The 25,453-nt window shown below is 39.4% G+C and overlaps 2 protein-coding genes across 2 annotated transcripts in view; one reads left to right on the top strand and one right to left on the bottom strand.

Moving 5' to 3' along the window:
• Positions 1-19,892, top strand: part of LOC105928233 (zinc finger CCHC domain-containing protein 24) — a 22,844-nt gene extending 2,952 nt beyond the window's left edge. The window contains exons 2-4 of the mRNA XM_012865393.3: positions 556-756; positions 15,569-15,733; positions 18,428-19,892. Of these exons, the coding sequence (XP_012720847.2) occupies positions 556-756; positions 15,569-15,733; positions 18,428-18,541 (480 nt within the window). The 3' untranslated portion in view covers positions 18,542-19,892. The remainder of the gene's footprint in view (positions 1-555; positions 757-15,568; positions 15,734-18,427) is intronic.
• Positions 19,782-25,356, bottom strand: ppifb (peptidylprolyl isomerase Fb). Its single transcript, XM_036141890.1, has 6 exons — positions 25,104-25,356; positions 24,970-25,000; positions 24,550-24,638; positions 24,375-24,471; positions 21,249-21,324; positions 19,782-20,501 (listed from the first exon to the last, which is right to left on the bottom strand). The coding sequence occupies exons 1-6, from the start codon at positions 25,254-25,256 to the stop codon at positions 20,366-20,368; spliced, it is 582 nt and encodes a 193-aa protein (XP_035997783.1). The 5' UTR covers positions 25,257-25,356; the 3' UTR covers positions 19,782-20,365.
• Positions 25,357-25,453: the final 97 nt, after the last annotated feature.

Below are 25,453 nucleotides of genomic sequence, written 5' to 3'. Positions count from 1 at the left end.
GCAAAAATATATTATCTTGTATAAAGCAAATAGCAGTTAGCCTGGATGCAAAGGACGACAAATAGAAAACCCAAGTGATTTTCCAATGTGCAACTGCACCAATGTTGAGTTTGGTTTGATGTCATTCCCAGATCCGGGTTCTGACTACACATGGCGACAATACCGGTTCAGTCTGAACAGGGAGTTCTTCAAATTTTCTCTATTTGAGGAGTTTAAAATAAATACAGCAAAGGTTGCTGTTGGTGCTCTGTGTTAGTATATTTGCATTTAACCTTGGACATAATGGAGTATTACTACATGAAGGCTAAGTACAGTGGTGCATCACCATGGATCTAACAATAAGCAAACAGACTATTCTCTTTATCAATAAATCTCTTCTCTCTACCTTATTTCTAAAATGTTTAAACTAAATAAATGTTTTTTTTTTTTTTATCAATCACAATCGTTAGCTTTAGCTTCAGAATTAGACCATAATCAGTGTTGATCCACTGCTAGGGATTTATCACCATGGGCTATAATGTTTGCCTTTTTTTCCTCCATTGTATTTCATTACAGGCTTTGACTAAACGTTTCTACAAAAGCTCCTCCCCGTGTGGATCCTTCAGTAACATCGTTGACGGTCTGAACTCTCTGGCGGACCATTTCTCAGATCTCTCCCTGTCCCCCGAGACGCACAAACCCAGCAAAAGGCCGCCTCCCAACTACTTGTGCCACCTATGCTTCAACAAAGGACACTACATCAAAGACTGCCCTCAGGTGAGCGCGTCTGTGGTGCTGCACATCAGGCAGGAGCAGATCAGCGACGCCCTAATGGGGAACAGCTTGTGTCGCTGTGTGGGCCGTTTAAGCCGTTCGTCAAAAATGGGAAAGCTATTTGTAGGGCAAAGGAACCGTGTGTAGAAGTGTAGAAAATTTGATCAAAAGGATTATGATTTTATATTTTTGAAAGCTCTCTTGCATTTGTAGGCCTTTGCCCGAGCTTTTACTCTAGTGAAATTTAACTCAGCACTCTTGAGTACTCTGAAAAAAATTATGCAAACAATATTTTGTTACAGTGTAGAATGGATTCTTCAGCACATATTTGAGTTAGATGGACCAGGGCAGGCTGGTAATGAGCAGCAGATGCGAGATTGGATCTGCGAGGCGGCCTTAACGAAAGGCGATAGGTTCCTTTGAGGAACTGGGCACGACCTCCACTGTAAATATGGAAGAAATGTTACCACAGTTTTATGCGCAGCTGTGGTTCCTCGCTGATCGCGTTCTGAGGGAAGTCCCTGACATTTGTAAGGTGTACTGGAAACAATTAGATGGATGGTGGATATGGTTGTTGTTGCTTTGGTTTTTTTTTTTCCCAAAAGAGGATGAAGCATCAGCTGAGTCTTTACTTTGTCTGTAAAGAGGATTTTATGCTTGTATGGTTACCCCTAATGTTATAAAACGATAATTTTCTGATATAGATTTTCTAAGAACAGGATCATTTTTAAATCTTTTGAAGTTCTAAGCCTAGATCGTTCCTGTTGGACTAGAGGTGGACTTGCTGGGATACTTTGCACCATTGTCCTGCTGTATAGCTCGGGTCGTACTCGAGTACCACCAGAGGTACTTGTACCACAATATGAGAACGCTGCACTTACATCAAAGCATATTCATAAGTTTAAATGGCCCAGTCAAAGTCTAGGCATAAATCAAACTGAGAATCTTTGGCAGGACGTGGGAAATGAAAGTTTTCTCATGATTGTAAGGTGACAAAAGGTGAAAAAGTTCAAGAGCTATGAATAGCGTACTGTTGCAAAGCAACGTAGATCAGTCTAAATGCAGAACCCTAATGCCTTTGGTTCAGCTATTTTGGATCTGGCACTGTGTCGCTTTGCAGCTTTTTCCTTCAAGTATTTAAAGATGCGATGAGATTTGAGCCACAGATAATCGTGCGCCGTGTGGTGAACATTTGGGCTTGTTTTGTATTAGCCACTGTATAACCCTCTGCAATCCCTTCAGTTTCTTAAATCCTCGGTTTTGCAGGGGCTCTGAATGAGTGGCCTGGCCAGCCAGACTGACTTACACAGAACCTAAATCAGTCCTAACCCTAACCCTCACAGCGGGGGAAGCGGGACCTTACGATGCTTCGCTCTGAGTGGCAGAATTACCCATAATGCAGCAGTGCGTTTCGGTGAACATAACAGTCAAGATACATACGGAGATTTGTGTTGCTTGGTGCCTCGGACAATTAAGAAAGTGCATGTGAGTACACCAAGTATCCTCTGATTTCTTACTGGAGAGTTTGCTTGACGGCATAACATGTTTCGCGGACTACAAATAATAATAATTAAAAAAAAAACAGAACGCATCGCTTGGATTTTTTTTGGGGTCAGATCCGTAATTATCTGATTGGTTCCAAGCTGTTGGCGCTCACCCTGTTAGTCCGGCCTTTGAAATCGGGCTCTACCAACTCCTTACACAGCATATCAGTCTGGCTGACCATGCTAGTGAAGGAGAGTCTTAAGTTGTTCTCCTTGTTATGAAAGACTAACCAAAGATATTAGCATCATCAATGAGAGATCACAATATTTCACCTGAATGTTTTATCCATACCTGGATGACTTGAGGTAATTAATGAAACCATGAATTCTGCTCAAGCTCACTTCAGTTATACAGCAGAGGAAAGATCCAAATCACACCAGCACGTCCCTCTCTGATTGGTTAAAAAAAAAATTAAGATTTGTGAGGGGCATAGTCAAAGTCTGAACTTAAATCCAACTGCATGTTATGATATGACCTTAGACATCCCATTGATCCTCAAAAATCCTTCAGTGTGGCAGAAAAATAAAACAATTTCTGAAAAGAAGTAGGACAAAATAATTCCACAGCGATGTAAAAGAATGATCGCCTCTTATAGCAATTAGGCCATAATTGTCGCCAACAGCGGCCCAACAAGCTGGTATGTTTAGGGATATTTTATGCTTGCACATATAGCCAGTTGTTTTGGGTATCTTTTTTTAATTTAATAACTGAAATAATAATTTGAAAACTAATTTTTGGTATTAATTCAGGTTATCTTTGCCTGGTATTAAAATGTGTTTGACCCGAAACATTTAAGTCTGTCCAAAGAAAAATAAAAAATAAAAATCTGAAAGGGGAAGAAATACTTTTTCCTACACTGCAAAAACTGATCTAAAAATAAGCAAAATGTTCTTAAACATAGTGTTTTTGTCCTTGATCCGAGCAGGTAAATATGATCATTTGCCAATGGAATTAGTATTTTGACCCCTAAATTAAGATAATTAGACATCCTGCACTTGAAATAAGATGATGGAGATGAATTGTTCCTATTTTAAGTGCACAAATCTTATTCTATTGGCAGATCATCTTATTTACCTGCTCAGATCAAGGACAGATACACTAATTTTAAGAAAATTTTACTTATTTTTAGTTCCGTTTTTGCAGTGTAGCACTGTGAAGCTGGTTTTTATTAATGCAAAATAATGCGCCCTGTTTGCATCAATCAGGCTCAGACTTTTTGCAGCTGGAATTGGTTTGTACCAGAGTTACAGAGATCAAGGATCAAAAATTGTAAGTCAGATGAGAAAAGAAAGCTAAAAGAGGGCTTTTACCATCCTTTCTGTGGGTGGAACTGAGCAAAAACATGACTGCTTCTTTGATGAAGCCACACGTGGGACCTCGGCTAAAGCTGAAAAGGTAAAAACTACTAGTAAACGCATTTGGGTTGGGTTCTCCTGCACTTAAAACCACGAGAGATGTCAGAGGTCAACAGGGCCACGCTGAAGAGTTGGGCTGTTCGCTTCAGGAGGAGGTTAAGACACCAGAAGACGCGTCTTCTTTACGCACGTCTTTTCAGACGGGCACAATCTGGAAACCATTCCTGTGCTCTTTGGTTGAGTTCTCCTTTAGAAGGATGATGTCAGATACTTTGTCATGTGTTGTTAATAAGTTATATCAAAGGGGATGAACGTGGCGTCACAGTCACGACGGAAGATCTCCTCGGTTGAAGCCGCAACAAACTGGAGCTATAACTAATGAACAATATGCTTTTTGTTCTTGTTGGCTGGAATCTGAAGTATTTTAAGCTTGACACAGCAGCAATCATCCAATGGGAGGGCTTCTGATGTCTTATTGCGATGGCAGGATGCAAAAAAACACTTGTCAAAGTTTACTTTGACAACTCCGTTCGCAAAGGATAATCAAAACATAATGGCCCTAGAAGGTAATTTGACCTCATTTAGAAGATAAATATTGGGTCAACAAACCGTTTTGAATTGCAAAGTCCCGGTAAGATAATCCAGAGTGCTAACAGTAAATGGGTGTAGGGTGGGAAGGGCTTGGAATACATAAGTGGAGCATTGTTTCTGTGGAACCAAGGGTCAGGAAGTCAGGCTGTATTGTTCGCGCAGCTCTCTTGGCCGGAGTCATCTCCGTCTCTCTCTCTCTCTCTGCCTGCGGCGAGAAGCAACCATCAGACATGACATTCGCAAATCCACCGGCAGCAGCTGCCCGGAGGCCGCTACATCCACCGCGTGTTTTTGGAAACAGTGGGCAGTGCAGGAAGAGGGTGTATGTCTCTACAGTCGCAGTTCAATCCTGTTTGAATGGAGGGAAGAGCCTGCCTGGATAATCGCGCCGGACGGGGGGGGGGGGGGGGGGGGGGAGAGAACCTGGTGATTGCGCAAGGAATTCCTTGATTTATTTTTGGTCTTTGAACACAAACGGGGGTATTTTAAGTCATAACTTGCTTTCAAGTTCGGTGTGGCTTCTACAGGCGAAAGTGATACGTATTACAGGGAAACTCAGAATGCCCTCTCCACAGCCAGTGTTTGGATGCCTATGAGCTGATGTGCAATATAGCGCAACATTCTCCAGCAGTTTTTCTGATTTGGTTACGTACTTGCTAAAAGATTGCCATATGTATTAGAAACTTGAACCTGTTTACTTGTGATTTATATTTAAATCTTAATCCTTAATGATTACCTGAAAGAGTATATCAGGTAATCATGATTTTCTGGGGAAGTTACCATTAGTTCTTAAATTAATGGGCTACCTTTTCCGCTTGTTTCTAACCTTTAACCAAAAATTTGGTAAGTTTTAATTGAATTATTCTTGTTTCCAGAAGGTGCACATTCAAAGAATTGGATCCACTTGGTTTTTCCTAGTTCATTTATGCAGATTGGAACATACATTTGTGCCTCAGTAAAACGGCAACAAACACCTGCAGTCCACTCGTGGTCTATAAAGGCTTTCCTTCACAGAGTTGCAGGTAGGGCTGGTGCCCATCTACAGCAGTCATTGGGTTAGAGGTAGGGTACACCCTGGATATGTCCCCAGTCTATCATAGGACAACCTGACACCCAGGACAGACAACCATGCACTAACTTGTACCTAAGGGCACTTTAGAGAGACCAATTAACCTAACAGTCATGTTTTTGGGGAGTGTGTGTGGGTGTGTGTGTGTGGGGGGGTGGGGGGGGGGGGCCTGGAGAGAACCCAGGCATACGTCGACATTCCACGCAGAAAGATCCCAATCTTGGATATCAACCCAGGACCTTCTAGCTATAAAGTAACAGTGCTTGGTATCGAACACAATGTGGATTTAAGGCTTGAGGGATAACAAAAATGACAGTGAATAAAAATAAAACATGATTTTCAAAAATGTTTCGCTAATAAAAAGCCTTGGTGTGCGTTTTAGCGCAACCTTCCTCTTCAAGCACAGCTGCAAGTCTTTTTTGTCAATGTGTGTAGCAGCTTTGGAGATCTAGAGACGAAATTTTCTCTGCATTCTTTTTTGCTAAATAGCTGAAGTTCAAGCTAGACTGGATGGAGAGCTTCTGCGAACCTTAATTTTTAAGTCTTGGTTTATATTCTGATTTGGACCAGTCTACTACAATAATCCATCCATTTTCCCATCAACCCTAACCGGCTTCTGGTTTTCCTGAAGAAAAAGCATCCCCACAGCATGATGCTGCCACCACAATGATTCAGTACTGTTGGTGTGTTCAGGGTGATTTTCAGCGTAGGGAAACAATCTGAGGTCATTTGGCGAGAGCACATTGCTCCACAGGTTTGCTTTGGTGCCCTTCATGGATTTTGGACAAATTGCAAACAAGATTTCTCGTTGCTTTCTCTCAGCAATGGTTTTCTTCTTGACAGTCACTGATAAAAAAAACTTGGTTAAACTGGATTATTTTGGGGTGAAGGGGACCAAGTACAAATGTGTGTGACATTTTTCCTATTTTAATCCATAAAAAAAACTAACATCTATATTATTATCCTTCCACTTTACAAGAATGCACTGCTATTTATCGGTTTATCGTGTATAATTTCGATAAAATAGCAAAGAGGGACAAGAAGAGTCCTGATTGGCATTGGTATTTTCTGATCTTCGAATAAATACAGCAAAATGTAATGCCTGTGCTTAGTTATATTCTAAGAAATTAACTCCAACTGTGGTCTGGACCTCTCACAGGACATAAATGTTTAGTTTTGCAAAGTGGAAGCAGATGGGAAATCCTTGCTTGGCCCTGCCAAGTATTCTTTCTATTTACAAAAAAAAGTCCCTAATTATTTATTATTTATTACCCGCAAAGCGATGCCAAGAATAAGAATGAGTAATTGTTTTCCAACTTAAACAATGTGCATGCGATGCCTAAAAGCATGAACCATATCAGTTTACCAACATGTTTTGTCTCCATGGCAATTTTTGCAGCTGCTGACTCACATTTCACAATGTGCCATAATAATCCTCATCAGATCCCGGTTGTTCTGATGCATTTTGGTTTCAGATCACTCGGGCAAGCAGGGGGTGGGAGGGCTGATGCCTTTCTCCAGCAGGCATTGGCAAGGCAAACACTCTGGACAGGTTGCCAGTCCATTACAGGGCAACACAGAGACAAGAACAAACAACTATGCACACAAACATACTTCAGGGCAATATAGATGGACCAAATGGCCTAACAACCATGTTTTTTGAACTGTGGGAGGAAGCCGGAGTACCCAGAGAGAATCCAGGCATGCTCAGCGAGAGCGTGCAGTTTCCATTCAGAATAGCCTCAGGGTGGGATTTGAACCCAGGACTTTCTTGCTGCAAGGCACCAGTGCTGCACCACTGTATGTTTCAATGCCGTATCTGCCTATTTAATTTGCAACCTTACAATCTGATGCAACACTCAGTGACTGTTTCTTGTTGTGTTTTGCCACTGATAGCTGCCTTATCTGTTCACTGTCTGCTGTCTGTTGTCTTTTTTGGCTCCAACATCTGCTGAGGACAACGAGTGAGATAGAGAAAACCCTGGAATGCAGGCTAGACGTAGGCCTTGTACATGAGTAGCCCACTTTGGACACTTTCCCATCTAATACACCCCAAAAAACATCCAGCTTGCAGAAATGGGAAGGGAAGAAAGTAGTTTTGTTTTTTTTTGGGGGGGGGGGGGTAATGGTAAAAACCGACATTTTACGTGGTTAAACGTTCAAAAAAATTCTTGAATATCTGTTGTTCATGGTGAGGACTGAGATTAAGATAAAAAAAAAACTAATCTAAAAAAATCATATCCTGATGATACTTCAATGGAAATTTGGGGAAACTGGAAAAAAAATATGGTAAACATACTGATACATAAGCATTTAAAAGAGGATTTTTGTGTGTCAAGGGAGACAAGAAGTAGAGCAATTCATTTACAAACATTTGTTGCCCATTTATGACAATCCTAGGCTCTGCTGATACGCAGATATCAGGTTTTCTAAAGAAAAACAGAAACAAGCAATTACTTCATGAAAAAAATGTCTGTAATGTAATTCATTCTTTTGTGTATGGTGAGGATTCAAGTTAATCTAATAATATAAAAAAAAAACACATTTGATAAAACATGCAGATACATATACAAACGTTATGTGCTTTTTACTCATTTAAAAGAAACTTTAACTGCTAAAACTGGATTTAAGGGGCTTAAAATTCTAAATAATTAGGTCAAAATAGGAAAATATTTATATTTCTATGGCAATCTTTAAAAGAGCATTTTTTTATATCACTTCCCTGGAGGTTGGTTGTGATTTCATTGTGTCTCAACCTTATGGGTGAACAGTAAAATGGAAGAGAAATTGAACTGAAACATTTAACCTTCAGACCTTCTTTAAATGCTCATGTTTCCATCGCAACTCTTCTTTGTCTGCCAGGCCACCTGGCTCTGCCATTCACTCTTTGTGAAACTTAATGCTGGTTTCCAGCTGTATATGTCATCAACTTGAAGCTTAGTCTGACTCCAGACTGAGCAGAATGCATATTGGCAGCAAAATCCTCCACCCCCTCCCCGGTAAAAGCACCGATGTGGGAGAAATAGATGCCAAGAAGTATTATGCGTGGGAATCAGCTGGGTTAAAGATTTTTTTTTTTGTTGTTGCAGTAATCCAGTTAGGAAGGGAAATGTGCAAATTTACAAAAAAAAGGTTTTGCACTAAAGATGTCATTTGATTTATTGATGCATCTGCAAGCCACATTTTTTGCCCCGATTTAAGTTGCACTTAGGTTTCTGATATCAGTGTCTCACATCCATTTTTCTTAAAGCATTGCACATTTAATTTTTTTTTTTTGCAACGAAAAGCCATGTCCACATTTAAATTTGTTAAATGCACTTGACCCACAGCTAATGCCTTCATGTGGGTGTAAGTTTGCTGCATCTTTTGATTGAAAATGTTCATTTGAACACAGGACAATTGGGAAAAAAAAAATTATATATATATATATATATATATATATATATATATATATATATATATATATATATATATATATATACACATATACATACATACACATACATATACATACATACATACATACATACATACATACACACACACACACACACACACACACCCTTCTCTGCAAAAGACATGGAAAATAATAAAAGTAGCAATTTGTAATGACTAGTGCTGAAGAACCCAATAATCAGCTGAAAAGAGTACATTTTAAGAGGTTTATTGAGAAGATTAGTAGTGGTTGACAAGGCATGCAGGCAAGACCCGACTGAATGCATGAGTGGTGGCAGGTGAGGCAGGTAAGCAGAATCAGACTGACCAGGTGTTGCAGACAGCGACGAGACAAACCAGGGCAGGGGCTGACCAGAACACGCCACGTGTACCGAGGAACCACCATAATGGGCAGAGCAAGCAGCTGGTACTCACAGGGAAACTTTGTGCAGCACGCAGACACAGGCAGCATCAAGCAGTGTGGGCTGAACCCAACAGGGCAGAGGAAACCAACTGGCAGAGCACACAGGAACTGGTAGAGGCACAGTGGCAAGACGAGACATTGGAGCAGAGAGTGGATTATAGAATATCTAGGCAGGTGAACAGAGTTGACTGTAATTAGTGGCAGCAGGTGGAGCTGATCTGAGCTGACTGACTGGAGTCTGCTGACTGAGGAGTGGACTGAGCTGATTGGATGGGGACAGATGGCTGTTAGTTGAGGGGATTAAAAACAAATTAGTCCAGAAAAGTCCAAAACAATTAAACCAAAACCTTAACCATGTCACAATTCTAATTATATCATCAGTACTATCAACAAAACACCCTTACTTTCAGTAACAATCATCGTAATAAATGTAATAATGACAACAATAATCTGCAACAATAAAACAACACCAAATTAATAGTAACAGGAATAATGATGACCGATAAAGATAAATAAAAATGAGGAATTAAGTTTTCATCAACTCCATTTTGAACGAATCTTAATAGCGGCTAAACATCCCTCATCTTTGTACATAAGCAGGACCATTTTCATGTATGAAGATTTAAAGACCTGTATATCTGGACGTTGCTTGAGTTCGTCACCCAGTCCATTCCCCGGTTTAACTCCACATACAGACACACAGAAACTCTTCCCCATGGTTTTCACCATAAGGAAGTTTGTGTTCCGTCATAAATTATAACTCCCATCTCTCTGGCTAAAGGGATTTTGGATGTTAAGTGACAGTAAATGATTGATAGCTTTAAACAGCACATCTTAAGAGCATAGTGACTGCCAAATTACTTCAAATAACTAAGCCCACATTTAAAATCCAAATGTTTGATATTTTATGAGACATAAAAAAGCAAAAAGTCATTTTCAGTTCAAGTTCTAATAAAAGCCAATTTAATACGCTGCCTCAAATTTTATTAGGGCCTCTTGGTAAAGATGTGTCAAATACCTTAAAATCAAGTCTTATTGCTCTCGTACTGTTTTCTTAATTCAACCTTTAGTACATCTAATCAGTGGTGATGTGTTTTGTATTATTATGCTCATGGGGATCTCCAACTCTCAGTTTGATGACCAGCTTTTTATTTAAAACTTTAGTTCATGTTGCTGTGTACTCTACTGCACTCCAGGTCTGGAGGAGAAAAGATCCAGTGACATCACTGATCCTCCGCCGTACATAAAAATGTCCATCCTCGATATCATGGCAGACACGTCTAGTATGTTTGCTGCAAAAAAAGCCCAGTCTTACTTGAAACCGTTTCTATTTGTGATGGTAGGACAGAAATAGCCTCTCATGGTTGTCACAGAGACTTTGGGACCCTAAGGTACCCCTATTTGACAGATGTTTTTAATCGCCTTTACCATTCTTCTGACTTTGTGGTCCATCCTTGTAGCTCGTGACTTTATTATTCCCAGGTGGGAAATTGTTTTCTGCTATGGACTGCCGACCTGTCCAGGGTGTACCCCGCCTCTCGCCCAGTGACAGCTGGAGATAGACATCATCCTGCCATGACCCTGCACTGAGAAATGGGTACAGATAATGGATGGATGGATGGATGGATGGATGGATGGATGGATGGATGGATGGATGGATGGATGGATGGATGGATGGATGGATGGATGGATGGATGGGAAATTGTTTTGTTACAGTAACATTTACCACACAAATAAATAAGCAAGCAAACATGTCTTCTACAATGCAGTAGATAAATCATAGAAATTTATTAAAAACGTAAAAAACAAACACACACACAAAAAAAATCTAAATGAAAGAAGAAGCAATAAACAATAAAACAGTGAAAAGTGAAATTTTATTATTTTTCAGTGCCATAATAAGAGGAACAGGAAATAATGATCAGTTTGAAAAGTAGCACAAATGACATCATTATTACCTTAATGGAATTTTTTAGACTGTTATTAACTCTTTATAAAGTCGGCAACATTATTTACATTCAGTAAATAAGTAAATAAAAAGAGGGTAAGTAGAAGAGGCTTGAGCACATTTATTTTATAGGAATAGTTACAGGTTGCTCCAGTGATTTAGCAACAGACCCACTACATATTTTCTAATGTAGAATTTTGTTTCTGTCACTCAATAAATCTAATCAGATTAAAGATTGAATTATTCCACATCTTTTCAGTATGAAATTATTCAGCTGTAATTAACAGTCTATTTGTATTAAGGCTTTTTACACATCCTCATAAGAGGCCCAGTTGCTAACTAATTGCAAAGTTGCATCACTCTTTTTTTAAGTTTAACATTCTTGCTACAGGAAACTATGTCTGTCTTAACAAATAAAGCTATTCTTCAAACCAAAGGCTAATCTACTTCTTATTTAAAGCTGTTTAAACCTAGTTATTTCACTTGGATTAGGAGTCCAAAACAAGCCGTGCTGCAGCGGATTCCAGTCCAGGCTACTATGGGGGTCTGACACAAAATGAAACTCAGAGAGAGAGAGCAGTCAGGGTCTGTTAGTGTTGAGTAATTGGCCGCGTGGTATCCAGTGGGTTTTTGCTAACCCGGCTGAACGCCTCATGGGAGCATGAGAGTGAACGACCTAGAGAGGGAGGTGGAAGGATATGGTCTGGTCCATTGTTTGTCCTGATGGTTTCCAGACGATGGTTGTCTCTCTCTCTCTCTCACCGGGACAGCTAGATCTCGTCCAGTCTTACCTGCTGCAGCTCTAAAATCCCTTATACGCTTTTAATTTAAGGTGCCAGATATGCTCAATTTTTCTTTTTGTAATTTTTATTAAGGATCCCCATTAGCTGTTGCCATGGCAAACAGCTAGTATTCCTGGGGTCCACATTAAAAACATACAGTAAAAAACAGTTACAAATATAAACATTTCCAAAAATGTAATTTCTTAAAAATTACTATAGGAAGTACAAAAGAACAAGTAAAGTAAAACAGCCAATAAAACAAGAACAAATATAATAAAACAGCCAATAAAACAAAAACACTTCAGGGCATCAAATGGAGTCTCACATTCTTTTTAAAAGATAATTTACTATCAGTGCAGCGGATGTAGTGAGGTAGATTATTCCAAAGGTGTAATGATCTATATATAAAGGATCTATTTAGAGCATTGGGTTCTGGACCTGGTAAAACAAGCTGCCCATTACAGGAACCTCTAGTGTTGTGATCATGAACAAAATTACTATAAACAATTAGTGAATGTATAAAAGCAGGAACATTACTGCTCATGACTGACTTAAACAGGATAAGTGTATTAAAAAGCAACTTGTTCTCAACTGTAAGCCAGGAAAGGCAGGAATGCATCTGGTTGACATTATATCTAATGTGGCAGCCCAGTACCAACCGTGCTGCCTTGTTCTGAACAACCTGTAGCTTTTTAACTTCACCCCTGGCAGCAGAATGTTAGTGGGAGAATGCTGTAGTCCACAAAATACTATAAATATGACATGAATTTGTCTCGAAACAAAATAGAGTTGCTGTTTTGGTTAATTGCCACGTAAATCTTCCACCAAAATTTTACTTCAAATCTTTGCACATCTATAGACTGAAATCGTTGGCCAATCGACTTCGCTAAATAGCTCTAGCTCTGTGTATTTGGCTGGGACGCATCAATTTTCAATTCTTTTCTCTCTTTTTTCTTAAAGTCTGTCATGATCCACAGCTGTTTGTGTTTTGGTTTTTATTTGGATTTGTATTGTGATCTTTTTTTTGGGGTGGGGTGGGGATTGTCTATTATTTAGATCTTGACGTATTCAGTTTGTTCCTCTTTGTTCAGTTTGCTCCTTGTGTTCTGTTCTCTGTGCATTTTTTTTTTTTTTTTTTTGCTTGCTCGTTTTGATTTGTAGACCCTCGTGGTCACCAGCTCAGCTCCTTTTGTGTTCGTTGTCTGTTCCTGTCACGGTCCTCCGCTGTTTATGTTTTACGTGTAGTTTATTTCTGTCTTTGTTTGAAATTCTGTTGAATTTTTACTCACCTGATCTCCGTCCTGCTGATTATTTCCCAGTGTATTTAGGTTACAGGTTTTATGTTTCTCCGTCGCTGGATTCTCCTGTTGTTCACCCCGTTGCTGTTGTGGCTTTTTTTTTTTTCTTTTTTCCAGCTTTTCCTCAACTGTCCTCACTGGGTGTCATGTCAAAAGTGCGAGTTTCATTTGTCGGCTGTCAGTGCGTGACATCTTTGATGAGACGGGTGGAAACTCAAGTGTTTGATGGCCCTCGTTGCCCCCCGTGCTCCACAGCCCAGGCACAGTCTGTTTGTTTTCTTCTGAAGAGTGAAAGCTGTTTCCTCCCTCAGGAAGATGAGCTGTCCCCCCCCCCCGTCCCCGCAGGCGCCTGAGAAAGACGATGAGCTGCGGTCAGATGTTGCCCTCCCCAAACTGCCTCATGGTGGCCGAATGATGCAAATGCAAGCCTGAAAATGCTTCGCTGAGGCCCTGGCCAGTCATCGACTCTCCCGATGTGTTTTGTTAAGCAGATGTTGTCCTGGAAATGACTAAAATAATCTGGGACGTCTTTCAAGGGGGGGGGGCGATGCAGATTCGGTCTTCGTTTTAATGCGCAACACTTTTCAGCCAAGATGTTTTTAATTCAAAACATTCTTGACGAGGTCTCTCTGCGGCTCGGTTGAGGATTTTGTCATGTTCAAAACGTGTAGAGTTCATCTGGGTTCTATTTCCTCCCTCCTCAGATCTTTGCATTCTGATTGGAGGAGTAGGTCCAGCTGGGAGGGATGACTTAGACCCTGAGGTATTTGTCCTATGGCATGGGGGGCCCTCCTTTTGTCCCCCCACCCCAGCCCCATTTACGATCCCCTGGGACCACAGCTGGAGGCAGAAGAAATAAAAGGGGACTCTTAAACTTTTCATTTTCTTCCAATAGATAAATCAAAACATTACATTTCAACATTTTCTGGAAACATACCTTCATATTCCCGTGCGCTATGAAGTCCCGTTGTGTAATCTAAGGATCACTCAGCACCATGAGGTTTAATCAGACATATCACGGCAGAGTGTGTTTCTCTTTTACTTGTATTGAGAAACCATAAATAATCATCTTGTTCCGGAGACAAAACTTGACTCTCTTGACCACCAACAGGGCCGCTTTGGCTTCCCCTTGCAATCACGCAGAGCTTTGAGTTGGCTCCGACCCAAAGAAACCAAACAGGTCCTTCAGTCTGTAGCGGAAGGTGGAGAGGGGCGAAAACTAAAATGTTTGCAAAGCTGTTTAAGGTTACGTCTCGCCGCTGGGCCTCTCTGAAGCTCGGTAAAGAGCGTGTCAGTCAGTTACAGTGCCTTGCAAAAGTACAGTGGGGGTATTTTATTGTGATAAACCAACAGAAAGTATTGCATAAATGTGACGCAGAAGAGCAATTCTACATGACCTCCAGCACTTTTTTATGACTATAAATCTAAAAGGTGGCATGCATTTATAATCATCCTCCTTCACCCTGATACCCATACATAGATTCCAACCAAAAACCTTCATAAATCAATGAATTAGTAACTAGTGTCTGCCTATAAGTGATTTAATTTCACTAATCAGCTGTTCTGAACTGTGAACGGTTCAGAGGTTTGTTAGGGAGTGATGGTAAACAAGCATTAATCATGGTGGTGGCAGCATCATGCTGTGGGCACAAAGAAGCAATGCTGGAGGAAAAATGCCAAAGAATGCCAAAGATCTGGGAGGAGGTTAATCTTCTAGCAGGACAAAACTAAACGGAGAGCCAGAGTTACTATGGACTAGTTAGATCAAGGCATATTCATGTTTCAGAGCGGCCTAGCCAAAGACAAGGCTTTAATGTTTTTACATTTTATTCCTACTTGCTTTTATTCTGTTTTATTTTCCTATATTTCAATCATGTAAAGCACTTTGCATTGTCTCTGTACTTAAATGTGCTATACAAATAAATTTGCCTTGCCTTGCCTTAATACAAATGAGAATATGTGGCACTTAAATTAGAATTAATGTTCACAGATACTTTCTGTTTGGTCTATCGTATAATATTAAGCTTTAAATAAAATGTATAGGTGGTATATGTTTGTTAATCTGCAGTTATAGTTACAAAGGCGCTTATTGTTGCACTGGTTGCTGCGTTTTTAATCTTGGATATTAACGAGTTCAAATAATGTTCTGCAACAACGCTTGTGCTTGATTTCAAGTTCAGCTTAAATTCTTCTTAATAATCGTTTTAACACCATTTTTTTCAGCTGGAAGGTTACAAGATGAAACCTTACTTTGTTGACTTATCTAACTGTAGATGTACAAATTCAACCATCTTAAGACGTTTACGATCACGTGTCTGTTAAGTCTTTATTTAAGCACGAGGTGCCTAACACGACTAATGTTTTTCAGGCTCGACCCAAAGGTGAAGGCCTGACCCCGTATCAGGGAAAGAAGAGGTGCTTCGGGGAATATAAATGCCCGAAATGCAAGAGGAAGTGGATGAGCGGCAACTCCTGGGCCAACATGGGGCAGGAGTGTATCAAGTGCCACATCAACGTTTACCCCCACAAGCAGGTATAATAGAACATGAGCTGGAAAATGTATCATGTACTATGGGAAGGAACAGAGAAACTGGACCTCCTTGCAGACGAAATAGCAAAATATTGCATTAGCAAAAAAAGAAAACATCAACCAAGGAAGGGAGTAATTGATGGGGGTGGTAGGGGGCAAAGAATACCAAAGCAAAAAAAAAAAAGAAACAAAAAAAAATCACCAGTACAACAACTATTGTCGCCTCTAATAATGCCCATCAAATTTTTTTTTTGTTATTGAAATTATACCTTCTTTTTTTTTTTTTTACACTGATCTGAGTCTTAAAACTTTCATCAGGTATGGCTTCCCACCAACCTCTGGATTAAATATCACACAGGCCCATATCTCTTAGCAACATGGGAAAGACAAGAGAACATGCCATTCAAATAAGACAGGCGTGTGCTGATCTAATCTTCAGAAGCATATACTCTCACCTAACCTAGCCCACATCTACGGTCAGAGGATTAATTAACAAATGGAAGTGGAACTGTGATTGGCTCTTGTCTAGTTTGGCTAGACAAGAGCCAAACTTTATTTTGACCCCACTCAAAGTGATGTAAATGATGAACTAAAACGAAATCTGCATTCAGAGAACAACAAATTAAATTTTCAGCAAGTTATCCTAAGTCAATAGAAGTTTAATCATATTTACGTCTAATTAACACATTTACTAGAGGTGCCAATACATTTTTTCCAGTTTGGCATAACCCCAGGACAGCCATATGGTAGCTAAGGAAGTGCTTTAATCTATGCGCTTCATGAAACTTGAGGAACAATGTTTAGCATTTTGGAATAATTTTAAACAGTTTTTAAAATGTACATACAAAAGTGGGCAAGTTGCTCCACAATCGCCTCCTAGTTGGAAGATCTCAACCCTGTTTCTTGCAGTAATATGATGGCACATACAGTATGTGCCATCTGTATGAGTAGTATGAGTAGTAGAGAGAGAGAGAGATGACAACACTGGGAGTGCATGATTCCATGCATTTTACTCCTGATAAGAGTACCCGTTGTATGCTCTGCTATCTGAGATAAAACAAATGCATGTTAAAATCTGGAAGTGTTAAAACACCATCATCCATAATACCACCATTGATCTCTTTTTAATTACATTTGCTTTGTCCTCATTTCAATAATCTTTTGTCGCCGCCTGTTACCGTGATGAAATGTTTTTGTTTTTTTTAGACGGACACTGGCTCAGGATGCGCACAAACAATATATATAGGTAGACATAACAAATATCTACATTTTTTTTTTATTGAAAGATCATTTTAATCTCTGGATTCAAAACAATAATCAGCAGTTTTTCAAATTTAAATGTAAGATGCAAACATGTGAACTGATCACCAAAGCCTGCAACATGTTTAGTCTGTCCTGCTCAGCGCCTAAGAAAAGTATTAATATCCCACATTTTGTTATGTTGCAACCACAAAATTCTGTATTTTCTTCAGATGTTATGTGTCAGACCAAAATAGGGAAGTACATAATAGTGAAGTGGCAGGAGAAAAGATTCCTGGTTTCAAATAATCCTGCAATACTCTGTAAAGCCACCTTTTGGCTGCAATTTCAGCTGTCTTGTCTTTCAGGTTATTTCTTTACCAAATTTGCACATTTAGACATTGGAATCTGTACCTATTTCCCTCTTTGCTAAACAGCTCAAGAACATCTGTGAACATCAGTTTTCACGTCTTGCCAAAGAATCTTAATCGGACTTAGGTCTGGACTTTGACTTGGCCACTCTTGGTGCAGCTCTGCCTGCATGTTTAGGGTTGCTGTCCTGCAGGACCAGAGAACCTCAGGATCACAAAGTATCAGACTAAAAAAAAAGCTCCAAACTGTTTCTCCTCAACCCTGACCAGCTGACTTTGCTGAAGAAACTCTCCCGCCACAATGCTACCACTACCATGTCTCACAGTATGGGATGATGAGTTAGGTTCCCACCACATACAGCACTTGTTGGTTAAAAAGTTCATTTTGTTCTTATTTAACCAGAGCAACTTATTCCAGATGTGCTGTACCTCCCCATGGGGCTGGTGGCAAACTAAATGAGCTTTTAATAGTTTTCTTTATGCCATATTTCTTAAAAAGACCAAAAGTTAAGAGTACATGGTAAATAGTTTTCCCACCTGAGTTGGGGGTCTGTGCAGCTCCTCCAGAGTTTCTTTTGACTCCCTCTCTGATGAACTGCCAGCCAGTTTGAGTATGTGGCCATGTCATAATAAGTTTACACGTGTGCCGTAGTGTTTCCCTTTATAACCCAACTCTGTTTTAAACTCCTCCACAACTTTATCTTAAATTTCAGCTTTTTCTCTGACCTGCCTGTGGTGTTCCTGGTCCTCCTGGTGTTTTATCACCAATGTTCTCTTATCAAACCGCTGAGGGCTTCACAGAACCACTGGATTTATACTCAGATTATATTATACATTTGGACTTGGAACTTGTTGCACTGGATTTATTTTTATTTTTTTTTACAGGTATGACATTAAATGGGAGTGTGGATAAGATGCAAGTCACACTTTCTGGATTTTTCCTTTCACTTCATAACTGCTCAGTGCTTTTGTGTTGGTCGACCACATAAAATCCCAGGAAGTTACATTTTTAGAAGTTTTGTGGCCCTAATGAGACAAACAGTTGCATCTGCAGCCGCGTTTAGTGCATTGATTTTCTCCCTTTCAGAGACCTCTGGAGAAACCGGACGGCTTGGACGTGTCGGACCAGAGCAAAGAACATCCGCAGCACCTGTGTGAAAAATGCAAAGTCCTCGGCTACTACTGCCGCCGCGTGCAGTGAGACGCTTCGCCTCCCCCCCGCTGAGTGTGGACTTCTTCAGAGAGTCACCGTTCCTGGTTTAACTGTTTAAAAACGCGCAATGATGAATAGTTTTTTATACTGGGATGTTTCTAACAGATAGTTCTCATAAAATAGATTTTCTGCAAGACTGTCTCAGTGGAAATGAGTTCTTCTGGGTTCTTTAAGGTGACTCGGTTTATCTTCACGTGAAATCTCCTCTCTTACCAAAGAACTGTGAATTACTGTGAATTTTAAACAAGGTTAGCTCTATCTGTCTCAACGAAGCGCAACGGAGTTTCAGATCAAAAGTCTTCCACACGTTTGTATATTTCCAAAATTATTCACTGTAAATGTAATTATGTTCTTTTTATGTATAAAATGTGCAAGTCTTTACCAAGTATATGCAGCATGAAGATGTTTCTGCTCTGCTCTCAGTACATGTGGGTACATCTTTTTTTTTTTTTAAGGTTTTGGCAGGAATCTATTCGACTGTAATGTTATAGTGTGATGATTGTTATGAACACACCCGTCCGTTGGTTCAGGATCTTAATTAACATAGGAAGATATAACAAACCTTAAAAAAAAAAAGGCATACAGCGCTAGGAATACTCACCAATGCGCCATATAAGGTTGTAAGAAGGTATTTGGGACCAAAGAAGGGATAAAAAAAACAACTGAATAGTAGCAGAAGTTGGGAAGCAATAATCAATGGATACTTCTTTATTAAAGGTCATAAAACCTAAATGATGTAAAGTTCTACATAAAGTGCCTTATTTGAATAACATTAAACAGATGTGTTGAGCATTCTTACATTAAAACGCTCTTATTAAGATGTCTGTGATTTTGTCTCTGTATATAAAACATGTTTATGGACGCCTGAATTCATTTCTCTTCTGGATTTGATCTTCCATGTGTTTTAAATCTTTAGGCACTTGATTTAAATTTGCTTGACTTTGTTTTAATATTAACTGATTCTTGATTTTTTTGTTTTTTTCCACACATACTTTTAAAATGACTTTACAATATCTTCTAGGAATAAAGTTGACCAGTTAGGGACCAGGCTGCCAAGTAATGATCTCTACTTAACTAGATTTTCCAGATTTTGGGTGCTTAATACCTTTGTGGATTATGCTTAGAAAACAAAAGTGAAATATGCTTTTAACACTGCTGTATGCAACCCTATGTTTATTACAATTTATTGGGAAATGTATATATATAAAAAAAAGCTGATTTCGTTTTGTTGCAGTAAATCTTCCGTTTATTAATTGCTGTAATTAAGAATCCATGACTTTACAAATACGGGACATTGATGCCCATTGCTCTCACCCGCTGTTCAAAAGGGGAAAAACATGATGCTGCGGTAGTAAAAAATTATTTCACAAACATTTACCATCGGTGACAATAAATCTGATGGCCACTGGACACCAACCACTTTGAATCTACAACATGTGACGGTTAAAAACAAAAATCCAGTAAATCCAATAAAAAGTGTTCCATTTAGGACAAATTCATCAGTTTAATCATGTATTGCTACAAATATGACAAATAATGCTTCTCACAAAAAAAAAAAAACCTAATTCATCCTCTTTCAGAAATGTCTAAAACCTGATTTACAACTCTTTAAGTTCACATTTTATAGGCCTCAGAGGTACCAAGGTTAAAATTAACAGCATTCAAGTACCACCATAGAAAAATGAGAGATCTGCCGATCCATTTTCACCAAAGAGAGGTAACTCTTTGGGTCATGAATGAAGAAAGGACTCTTCTGTTGAGATTGCAGCAGGGGATGCGCCTCTGACAGAACCCGCTGCTCGCGCGGGGAGTCTACACCACCTCTCCGCAGTCTGCGACTGTGATCTTCTTGGAGGTGCGCCCAGACCGGGAACCAAAGGACTCCACTTTCTTGACCACGTCCATCCCCTCCGTCACGCTGCCAAAGACAACATGCCTGCCGTCGAGCCTGAGTGAAGGAGGAGAGCTCGGCTTTAACAGCGCTGCGTCGGACAGCGAGATGATCGATGAGCTGTCTCTTTAAGAAGAGGATGGAGGCGTGATTCACACAACTTCCTGATTGCATGTCCAAATGTATTTATTCTCTTAAAATCACAATGAAGCTTCGTCACTTGATACCAGGATTATATATATTAAAAAAAGCTAATGGATGTTAGCGTTTCACCAGAATTAAAGATCAACCTTCTAGTGCTTTAAAATGAACGCAACTAGAAAGGAAGTCCCCATCACCTGCTTTTCATTCAGAACTCTGAACATTTTCTTTTTCTTTCGTAAATATACGCAAATGAGGTCAATTTGGAAAAGAATCTGGTTCAGATGCCGTAGTATAAACGCATTTTGACTGGGTTTCAATACGAAGTGGTCAGTCCGAAGTGTGAGCAGGACTCCTTATGCATCAGTCAGCACAAAGAAAAACGCAAAGGTAGCGGGAATCCGTAATCAACGGATAAAAGCAGCATGAAGCCACAAAAATTATAAAATGAAGATCAAAATCATTTCCATAGACAGTTAGCGGTACCTGCGCATTAGCGTTTATAAACATCGCTCCTTCTAAAAATGTACAAAGACACAGAAAGGTTCCAACCTATTTCAATATTCTCTAAACCTCATATCTTTACGGGCAATTTGGTATGAGACATTACCCAAAGTTTAAAAAACAGCTTAAATGGACGAGAAAAGTTTTGGCTGTACCTACCACTCTGTTTTTGCGGTGCAAATGAAGAACTGTGATCCGTTGCTGTTCGGTCCAGCATTGGCCATCGACAAGATGCCTAATAAGACAGAAATTATTGGATTAATGGCTGAAAACAGATATGAATCCGTGTATTTGACCACGAGTTTAGACCCTCATATTTATAGAACAGGCAACCACAGAGCGGAGGTGGAAAGTAACTACGTAGTTACATTTACCCGTGCTACTGCAGATAGGTAGAATTTGCGTGTACTTCTGCCTTATTTAAGTAGTTTACAAAAGTTTAACTTTTACTTGAGCAAGATTTAAGTATTTTACTCTACAGTTCAAAATCACATCCATTAAAGTAGCAAAAATAAAAAAATGACCTACAGTTGATGTTGACCACCAAGAAAAACAAAAAACAAAACCTATTGCTATACTTCAGGAACAAGTTTAATTCTAGGTACCAAAACAACTTTGCCCAAAAAAAATTTCGTTGTCTGCCTTTAAACACTCAACATGAAACCTACGCAAGGATTTGGAGGTAAGCAAAAAAACAAGTATTTTAGAGTTTAGTGAGAAGCAACTTTTTTTGTTACCAGATTTAATCTAAAGCTAAAATAGCACCAACCAGGTGGCATCAAACTGCTGCATGTAAAAGTCAATAAATGGACAGTATCTGGTTTATGCACAAAGATTGTGATTCATCTTTCTGATGCGTTTTCATTTATAAAGGTGCTCCTTTAATTCAAAACAGTTTGAGAACTTTTCCTTTGTGAAATGCACAAGAGGGACTTTCTCCTGCTCATCAAAAAAAAACTAAATAACGTTTACTTTTAAGTACAACTTTAATGAGGCACTTTTTTTCTTTTACTTGAGGAACAATTTGTCTGGTAACTTTACTTTGTTTAAGTAATATTTTCTCAAAGTAACTGTACTTTTACCTTGAATACATTATTTGGTACTCTTTCCCCCACTACCAGTAAGGAAGCATCTTATTCTAACATGTTTATGATCAGAAACTTTATGAACGACTGTAGAGAGCTGCCACCTGGTGGAGAAAAATGAGCATGACAACACTCTACCAGTCCATCTCAGTTAATTAGCAAACCAGTCACTTCAGTTTAGTAGTTCAATTCAAAAGGTGAAACATAATAAATTATACGGATACGTCACACTAGATATATACACATAGTGATATATTTTAAGTGCTTATTTGCTATTTTTTTAGAAGGCTGCTCACGTGACACGGGTCCAGCTGTCGACAGTCTACACAAATATTGTAAGCTACAAAATGTCAGTGCTAAAAAAAGATGAATGTTCACACATTGCTATATTTAAACATATTATTGGAAAGTTGAGCGAAAGGAAAATGTTCTGTAGAAAAAAGGTGCATGTGGAAAAACAGGAGTTTCAAGTTCCGCATTGAAATGCTGAAATGAACTGACTTTTTGAGGACAATTAGGATACAACTGAATTTAATAGTACCCATCACCTGTGCATTTGTCAATATATAGCCAAGAACAAACCCGCAAATAGTTCACATGTTTGCCACCACATTTTAAATCAAAGGAAGGTTAAAATGGCCAACTTACATGCTATGTTGCAGTGGTTTAAAACTCTAGAGGAGTTCGTCAGAAAACCACCATACAGTAAAGTTTCTAGAGTTTAATCATTTGGAGTGTACACGTTATTCAGCGGAGTTTTCGTCAACTGTGCATCACTTTTCATCTCTTAATATAGCTTATATTCTATTTGCGGGGCCAAAACAATCACTTTCCTGGGAATCATTAAACAATCCCTCAGGGACATTGGAGTTCTTACATATTATTAACATATTACCATTCCAGACTCAAATTTCCAACCTTTTTTTTTTTTTGGTCCATTTTGTTTCATGTTAAACATCAAAATTTACAGCTGCTTCAAGCTAAATAAGCAGATAAAACACTTCTCTGCTGTCTTCCTGGGAATCTGAGGTGTAGAATTACCAGGGCACACCCTTGCGATTATCCGTTTCAACACCCAGGTACAGTCTGTACATGAAACATCCACCGTTGCGTGCACACACTTATGGCTTTCGAGTTTTTCAACTATTTCAATTCATTTTTGAATTGAACTGAACTCAAGACGTGACATGCCAGAAAAACCGACATTATCCCGGGTGTAGGTGCGCTTCTGATGGAATCAGTGTAAGAAAATCTGTTTGGACCCACTGTTGCCCGGAAAGCAGCGTGAAGGGTTTTAACCCTTTATACACAGCTTTTCCCTCCTTTTCGCTCTTAATGCGGCTAAGGAGCCTCTTGGTGCATATCACACAAATACCAAGTAACACTCAAGCAGGTTTCGATTTGTATAACAGTAACCTATATATGAAGTACTATGACGATTGAATGTAGGACACCCCAAGGATTTGACTGTGAGACCACTGATTTATACCTTCCCTTGTCAGCAATAGCGTTGTCAATAAAATTATTTACATAGCAAAGAGTGGAAAATGTGTTTATTTATTAAGATCCCCAATTATGCCTAATGCCACAAGTTTGCATCATGACTAATTTAATATGTATTCTAGGGGCTAAAATTGAATTAACAGTTACTTTAGCATCTGCTTGACACCTTAAAAAAACAAAAAATAATCTAATTTAATTTGACAATTTTAGGTAAATACAGGCACCAAGAGGAAAAGTCTGTAAACCAGAATCAAATGTTATGTTAATGTTATAAATAGCCTTATGAAGCAATTATGTAATTAGATAATTTTAAAAACAGTAAGAATATTTTGGCACCTCTGAAATAAAAGCAGTTAGCTCATGTGTCATATTTTGTCTTCAAACGTTTGTCCAAGCATTGAAAATTTGAAAATGTCGGGTCATGCCTTATTTTAAACAACTCATTTGGGGGGGGGGATTCTGGTATTTATTTCAAAGAGAATAAAGTCTGTAAATGAAAATGTTTCATTTCATTGTTTTCCAGGTTTCCAACAGTGTATAAGGACTCTGGGCAACGCATGATTTCCTTCTCAGTGCTGCACAACCAGAAATCTCAGTCAATTTAAGCACCACTGCATTCCATAATTGTTCACTGGTATTCTCACATATTTACAAGGAAAGGAAGGGGAGGGGGGGGGTGGGGGGGGGGGGGTATTACCAGGTCCAGTGTGCTTCAACTTGAAGTTCTCATCAGGAAATCTCAAACCATAGATGGACTTCCCACCAGTTCCATTGTGGTTTGTGAAGTCTCCACCCTGAAAACACGCAAAAACATATAAATAGGAAATAATCTAAACCACTAAAAATAAAATGCTACAGCGGGGGAACCCTACCTGGCACATAAAGTGGGGGATCACCCTGTGGAAGGTGGAGCCTTTGTAACCAAAGCCATGTTCTCCTGTACACAGCGCTCTGAAGTTTTCTGCAGGAGACATTACTTATCAGTTCCTCCTTTTGTGACTCCATTCACAAAAAAAATGAAATTAAAAATAATAATAAAATAAAATGGGCCCAGAAAGCAGATGCGTTTTTAAACAGCCATTTATGATCTGTGCTCGGTCTGCCTTAAATCTTTACGATTCCAGCTAAATTCAAACCAGTTCAAACCTGCCTTAAGATGTTATCAATGAACTCTGCAGGAATCTGATGATTGTGCTCAATCTCAGATTTGCAAGCTTCAATACCATTACATTGACTTCCCGATTCAAATTATTGCCTTGATCCTCGTGTAAAAAAACAACAACAACACATACCTGCAGTTTTGGGGACGACATCTGCGTTGAGCTTCAATATGAAAAACAGAGTTTAAGGAACATTCTACAGAATAAATGCACAGACAAACTGTAAGTATGAGCTAAAAAAAACTGTGCGGCTGCGATCTGCTCACCTCAAATGTCACTCTGCCTAGCGGCTCGTTGTCCGCAGCAATGTCAAAGTAAACCTTGGGGTTTTTATTCGCTGCAGCGGGGCCGCTGCTGTACAGGCGCGCGGCGGTGAACGCCAGCGAGCAGAACTTTATCCTGTTTGACAAAATCAACATTTTTAAACAGTCACTGTCACCCTGTCCCACTCAGCTCCGCTCAGCAAACAAGCTAAAGTCACGCCGTTATCGGAGAGGAAGCGTGGAAGCGGTAAGCACGTAATATCGCGTTTATGACATAACACGCGGTTAGATATGAGAATCTCGCGAGACTGCACGAGATCCAATATACAGGAAAACTTCCGTTTTCTTTTGTA

Source organism: Fundulus heteroclitus, chromosome 10 (assembly GCF_011125445.2).
Source record: "Fundulus heteroclitus isolate FHET01 chromosome 10, MU-UCD_Fhet_4.1, whole genome shotgun sequence".
In the NCBI taxonomy this organism is placed as follows: domain Eukaryota; kingdom Metazoa; phylum Chordata; class Actinopteri; order Cyprinodontiformes; family Fundulidae; genus Fundulus; species Fundulus heteroclitus.
Note: the sequence above shows the minus strand (reverse complement) of the source record. Positions and strands in the feature narration are given on the sequence as shown.